This window comes from Eucalyptus grandis, chromosome 11 (assembly GCF_016545825.1).
Source record: "Eucalyptus grandis isolate ANBG69807.140 chromosome 11, ASM1654582v1, whole genome shotgun sequence".
NCBI lineage: Eukaryota > Viridiplantae > Streptophyta > Magnoliopsida > Myrtales > Myrtaceae > Eucalyptus > Eucalyptus grandis.
The window spans coordinates 17148687-17155333 of record NC_052622.1 but is presented as its reverse complement, the minus strand read 5'-3'; the positions used below and the strand labels follow the sequence as shown (position 1 = coordinate 17155333).

The following is a 6647-nucleotide window of genomic DNA, read 5'->3' as shown; positions in this document are numbered from 1 at the left end:
CGTCATGTAAGTTTAAAGTCGCGGGAAATGATTTGCCGGCACTATCAGCCCAAACATAAAGACACCAGGTCAGTGATACATTTGATATCCAATAACATCATCTGATACGTGGAGACCCTACATGGGTCAACCTTAAATTACGCGGATTGTATCATTAGTAATTGAAAAACAAGTTTTGGATACCGTGAGGATTGGAAGACAGCTGGATGGGACATGCGGCTCGTTGGGAAAATGTCATTGTGGTGACCCGACGAGTGGGGAGAAACAGAGGGCGATCTCTTTCCTATGAATTAAGGTGGTATGCAATTCTTAAAAGCTATTTGTCTAAAACTCAATACTTTTCAAGCCTACCTAATTATTAAATTAGGTTTCGAATTTGAATTTATGTATGAGAACCTAATTCGATTAAAGGATATAGACCAATTTGTTGAACCGAAGCAATTAAAGAGGAAAAAATCTTAACTTTCCTAATTTCCCCCTAACGAAAGGGCTTGCATATTTTGGGGTCTTCGGTTTCTTTGGTCAAATGTTGTTTATATTGCCGGAGATATCTATTCCAAGTTCAATCGAGATCGTAGGGACTCCTGCGAAAGCTGTTAGTTTGCATTTGGCGATCGGAATAAAATTCGAGATAGGATATGATTTATCCTATCCTACGTTTGGTGCTCGCTCAAGACATAATAAAATCGGATATAAGGGGGATATAGACAGGATAAAATTATCCAATGGATGAAGTGGGATAAAGGTGGATAGGATTTCTAATGTCCATAATAAGAAAGTTATTTTTCTTGAATAATAAACTTATTAAATTAACAAAATTGAAATTATATTTATAAATATTTCAATATAAATAATATTTGAATTCTAATTTAAATAAAAAATTATTTTTAATTAATCTTATTTTAATTTATATATGTAACTTTAATTATATCCTATAATAAACATTAAATCTATAAATTAAATATTTATATTTATTATATATTTTAGGTATTTTTGTATTTTAGGTATGTTAGTAAAGTTTACTATTTGATAAAATTTTATTAAAGAATGATGAACAGGGAAAAAAATAATAATGAAAAAAAAATATTAAAATAAAGAGGAAAAATAAAATAAAAAATAAAAAAATAAATTAAGGAATAGTGTTACAAGAGATTTTCACCATCTCCATTTATGAATATTTATATTCATTTATAATGATATGCCGTTTATATAAATAAATAAAAAAATGTACATGATATGATGTGAACATATTCAACTTTAATACTGTGATTCACTAAATAATGGACGGGATATAAAAAAATCCCAGAATTTCATATCATATTCTATCTAGTCCTATCCCGATTAGAAATCCGGACAACCAAACATATAGGAGACTCCTTTTAAAAGGCGCCGCACATGTAAATATATAAAATTAACGAACAGAGATTTTCTTGAGAAAGTGAGTCGCCATACGAAGAAGAAAAAGGAAAGAACAGTGCAGGAGTTCCCGTGTCACCATATGTAGAGCTTATGCTCTAGGCTAGAATATCTAAGGTATAAGAAACATTAGAGTGCATAAGCGGCTATAATTCTGATTCTCCGATTAGTATTTATTTATCGACACTCAGATTAAACCACATTAATTTTTTACTTTTATTATTCATCAATTATTTCATTGATGATTTTGCATTGATTTGGTTGCAAAATCCTCTCGGTTTTCGCATCATATTACAACAACCATCGCTATTTCAATCACGTAATGATAATATGATTTTTTTTTTTTTTTTGGTTAAGAATGCCTAGATACTTGTTGACAATATTCCCATTTTCTGAGTATTCACTACATAAAATATGAGAAAAATGATGATTTTTTTTTTTTTTTAATTTTGGTTGACAAGTATTTCGAGACACTCATTAATTGATGTATATCTAATAGATATGTCGAAACAAATCGAATGTTAATTTAGTGTTGAAAGTTTCTTTAGAGTTTGCTTTATCATACGGTAAGATTATCTTTAACTCTTAAACCCTAATGCACTTTTATTATTATTAATTATGCGAAGAGAAATGCAAAATAGAAAGGGAGAAAAGTACTAGCTTAAAGCACCATTGTCTTCCAAGAGTCTCCCAACAATCGCCAAATTATAAGCGATGCGTACAAAAGCTCACAAATTAGGTTCGCATTCCCATGTGAAGCCACTCCGGTTCATTTTTGGATTTGATTGATATGAAATTGTTGGATTAATCTATACACAAGCAATCTTAATTTTGCGCATATCATGCACCTGTATCTTATGTTTTAAGGTTCAATGATTTGAAATGCATTTTCATAAAAATAATCTTTCATATTGCTTCAAATACTTAGGTGAACAAAATTATTTTTCATTTTCATACAATAACTTATATTTAAATATTTTCGTAGACGATGAAAATATTTTTCGTTCATTCATTTTTATAGGTAATATAATGAATGATTTTTAAAAAAATATTTTTCAAATCATTTTTTATTCTTGAAACAAACGGAGTGTAAGCAATTTATTTAGCCATCTAAAACGATATTGGCTGGGATTGAATTGTACACCACTTGTCGAGAAGATAAACAAACCGTGGCTGTGGAAAGATGAGCACGTTGCAATTTTTCCATCGTTTTTCTTTTACTAAAGACGGATTTTTTTTTTTTTTTCAGATAGCTAATGATCAAGACTTGTGGTGTGCTTGACGTTCTGTAGATGTGCCTTACTGTCTCCCTTTTGTGAATGGCAGTGGAGCACATGGTAATGGGGCACCCGTGATCTCATGTTGCAACCCTTTCTTTCCACCTTCTATCTCTTTGTTCCAGGCCCTTTGGTTTGTACTAATTTCGAATTTTCAACCCAAATCAAACTTATCATTTCAAAAGCATTAAAAAAAAAAAAAAAGAATTTTGTGAGGACAACCCTCGCCAGCCATAACTTTTGCCAACCACAAACAAGAGTCATGAAAAAAAATATTAAAAAAATAACCGCATCAATGCTAGTTATGCCGCTTAAGATGGCCTACGTCTATATTAAAATTTTCTTATCTAAATTGTGGGATTGACTCAATTGACAAAACGTTGAAAGATTTAAGATTCAATTGATTCAATTAAGATCATACAATTCAATTAATACTAATGTAATAGATTTAATACTTTTTAAATACTTTTCCCGTTCAAATTCACAACTTGCCAAATTCAGCGCTATAGCAATCTTTGTGGCTCTGTAGATTGTACCTCGCTGCAAACGCCATGTGTGTCATATCATGATCCTATCCCATCCAATCATCGAAGGGTCTGTGTCTTATTGCGGGCGTAATTCCACACTAAAAAGCCTGTGGCATGGAGTGCCATGGTATGGCGGGTTGGTCGCCACGTGTCGCCGCACTTGGAGCAGCAATTCAATGCTTCCGAAATGATGAGGGAGCAGGGTTTGACCGTCGAGATTAGGATGTGCTACAGGAGATATGTGAGCGGTAAAGGGTGAATCAGTGGTTCGTGCAGACGAGACACAGAGAGGGCTGAACAGTTTGATGGGAAAGCGGCAGTGAAATGGAGAAAAGGAAGAAGGTGGATGAGATGAAGGGCCATCGTATGTGGGTGTCCGTACTCTTCTCTGGGTCAGCTCATGAGTGACGATTTATTGGACAGACATGCAACGAAGTGGACAAACGACAATGCCAACTAGCACACCAACATTGAAAAGAAGAGAAACCTTTTCTTTTAAAATCATGCCGGGGGACTTCTCTTGCGTGGATATCAACCAGGATCGGTCATCAGAAGATTTTCCGACATTTATTTCCACGAGCATATAAAAAGCATCATCTCCTTTAAGCTCAAACGTCGTGACATGGTCGAAACAATAATATATGCTCGTTGGCCCGGGACTAACAAAAAGCCAGAGACTTATAAGTAGCTAAAACGTCTCTTTGATCTCTGTTTTCCTATTTATTTTTGCTTCCTTTGCTTCAAGCCCATTTGGCCAGGAGAGACATGCACCCAGCACCGAGGAGAAGAGCCACGTTGGTCCCAAACAGGAGCCTCCCGTTGTTCTGCAACTTTGAGCTCATGAAGTCAGCAGCAAGAAGATCGACCAGGGACATGTAAACCAATATCCCCGAAGATGCAGCATTGAAGATCCCCTCCACAATGAGCGCGGTCGGGCTGTTCTCGTCATACACGTTGCTGACTCCCAATCCTATAACGATCCCAACTGGGGTCGTGAGGGAGAAAAACAGTGCCATGACTACAGTCGCCCGAGTCTTGAACTTGGCCTGCCAAAGCGAAAGAGAGAAAACAGAGATTAGCTTTAACAATATTTGAGTTAAGATTCAATTCAGATTTCTTTTGACAACCAGTATCTAATCAAAAGTTATTCCAAGATTATAAGGGATTGATTTCGAATTCAAATACGAAAGACTTGTTCAACAGTGTCAGCGGTCTAATGGCTTAGATAGACCTTATCGTCTTATGAATATATTTTGCCCTTCACGAACCCAGAATTGACAAGCTGACACTGGAAAAAACCCAGATGCTTTGGATGCACTGAAGAAATGAATTCTACCCAAGTTGAGCAATAACCGAAACAGGCTCAATAGCTCAACCCAGAAAATAAAACTTCAACATGAATGAAAGTTTACTTTTGTTAAGATTTTTGAGGACTAAAGAGAAGAAGAACCTGAGAGATGCATCCACCGAGACCCATGCCTTCAAAGAACTGGTGAAAGGACAAGGCAGCAACAAGAGGCTTGATGGTCTGTGGACTTTCCGAAGCCCCCAGCGATACCCCTATTATCACCGAGTGCACCACGATCCCCAACTCTAGCACCTAACAACATCAGGAAGAAGAATGCCAACTGAAAAATATGAATAATAAGCAAACAAGTCGAGACGACTGACGTGCTGAGATTGCGATTTTGGAATCAACCTGAGATATCACTCGATGCCGCAGGAGATCCGACTCCGAGTCCGTCGATATCGGACCGTGAGAGTGGCCATGAGTCGCGTGCGTGTGCACATGTACTTCACCTTGGTTCTCTCTGGCCTTCTCTTCGTCTCCGCTCTTGTCCGATACGGTCTTGTCGGCGTGTCGCTTCTTAAAATAAGAAGTGGCGACCGTGTCAACCATCAACGTCCCGAGTGCGCCGAGCATGGCCACGAACCCCGCGAACGGGAAATCCCCCCACGGGGTCTCGCTCAGGCACGGCGACGTCAAGTTCTCGAAGGCGTCCGGGAGGACGTGTATCAACCCGGTGGACAGGATCACCCCGGCCGCGAAGGCCTTGATGATGAAGAAGATACTCCTCTCCGGGTGCAGAGCCGGGACGGTCTTCCCCACGATCGGGAGGCACACCCCAACCGCGCCCGCCACGAGGATCGATGCGATGGCGGCCAGCTTGTACTTGAGGGCCCGGGTCCTGTTGCGTTCCTCGGGATCGCTCTCGCACGTGCACTCCGCCGCGACGAGCGGGATCAACGCGAGCAGGCACAGGAGCCTCATGACTCAAGATCGAACGAGCAAGCCCGTGCGCTCACAAGGTCGTGGCGCCTCCGGTAGATTGCGGGGTGTGTCTCGACTGCGTCGACGGTTTCGATCCCTGGGCGTCTTCTGAGACTTTTAAGGTTGTCTTGGAGAGCGTACGTGGCCGCGTGGCTGAGATTACTGGCGAAACATTGAGATCATTGTGCACCATTCCATCCGAGATTCGAGTCCAATGGGATCCCGGGATTGTTGAGCTAACCCGAATGAATTAGAGGGAAAGTGCCGACGGGCAGGCACGCACGAAAAGGACAGCTCAATGACATTGAAGTAATCATGTAAATTTACAATGCGTACAATAAAATATTTAGAACTAGATTAATCGACATACAGTAGATTTAGATACTTTGAATAAATATCAAATCATAATGGTGAGCCAATGAGTATAAAGGACACGGTAGATTCAGATATTTTGAATAAATATCATATCATAATAGTAAGTCAATAACTATAAATGACGTGATAAATTTAGATGTTTTGAATAAATATCAAGTCATAATGGTAGTCAATTAGTGTAAAGGACTCGTGGGATTCAATGTTCGAGATGAGCGAGTTTGACTAGGTGGCTCCTCATCATCATCTCCCCTTAAAGGCTATCACCATGCCAGCACGAACGAAGAGAGAGGGACAGGGAGCGATCTCAACTTGCCTACTTTTTTCCTTTGAATTGAGGTGACACGCGATTCCTCGAAATTTTCACATTTAAAGCTCAATAATTTTTCAGACTAAACCCACTTTTAAATTTTGCCCCGAGTTTGAATTCGTCGATAAAACCCGAACTGATTAGAGGAAGTGGATCAATTTGTTAAATGGAATTAGTCACCAAAAAAAAAAAAACAGAAAAGAAAAGTAACTTAAAGATCTACTTTCCTATAATTTTTCAATTATCTAACGAAATTGCACGCATATTTTGGGGTCTCCGGTTTCTTTGGTCGGAGGACTTTTGTGTGCTTGTTTTTATTGTTGGAGATATCTATCCAAGTTCGACCGAGACCGTGTGGACTCTTGCGAAAGCCCTTAGGAAAAGGCGAGGCACATACAAATATACATAAAAATAACCGACAGAGAGGGTTCCCCTGAGAAAGTGAGCCGCCGTCGAAAAGGAAGAAAGAAAGA

General features: G+C 38.8%; 1 protein-coding gene across 1 annotated transcript; it reads right to left on the bottom strand.

Annotated features, from left to right (window-relative positions):
- Window positions 1-3763: 3763 nt before the first annotated feature.
- LOC104425170 (zinc transporter 8) lies at window positions 3764-5790 on the bottom strand. The gene is made up of 3 exons (XM_010037777.3): window positions 4920-5790; window positions 4671-4820; window positions 3764-4266 (listed from the first exon to the last, which is right to left on the bottom strand). The coding sequence occupies exons 1-3, from the start codon at window positions 5490-5492 to the stop codon at window positions 3961-3963; spliced, it is 1029 nt and encodes a 342-aa protein (XP_010036079.2). The 5' UTR covers window positions 5493-5790; the 3' UTR covers window positions 3764-3960.
- Window positions 5791-6647: the final 857 nt, after the last annotated feature.

Bases quoted from the DNA above. Each gene is read 5' to 3' on its own strand.
- LOC104425170 (XM_010037777.3), bottom strand. From the start codon at position 5,492: ATGAGGCTCCTGTGCCTGCTCGCGTTGATCCCGCTCGTCGCGGCGGAG. The intron at 4,821-4,919 runs GTTGATTCCAAA...TGATGTTGTTAG, and splicing joins GGCATCGAGTGATATCTCAG to GTGCTAGAGTTGGGGATCGT. The intron at 4,267-4,670 runs GTTCTTCTTCTC...TCGCTTTGGCAG, and splicing joins TCGGTGGATGCATCTCTCAG to GCCAAGTTCAAGACTCGGGC.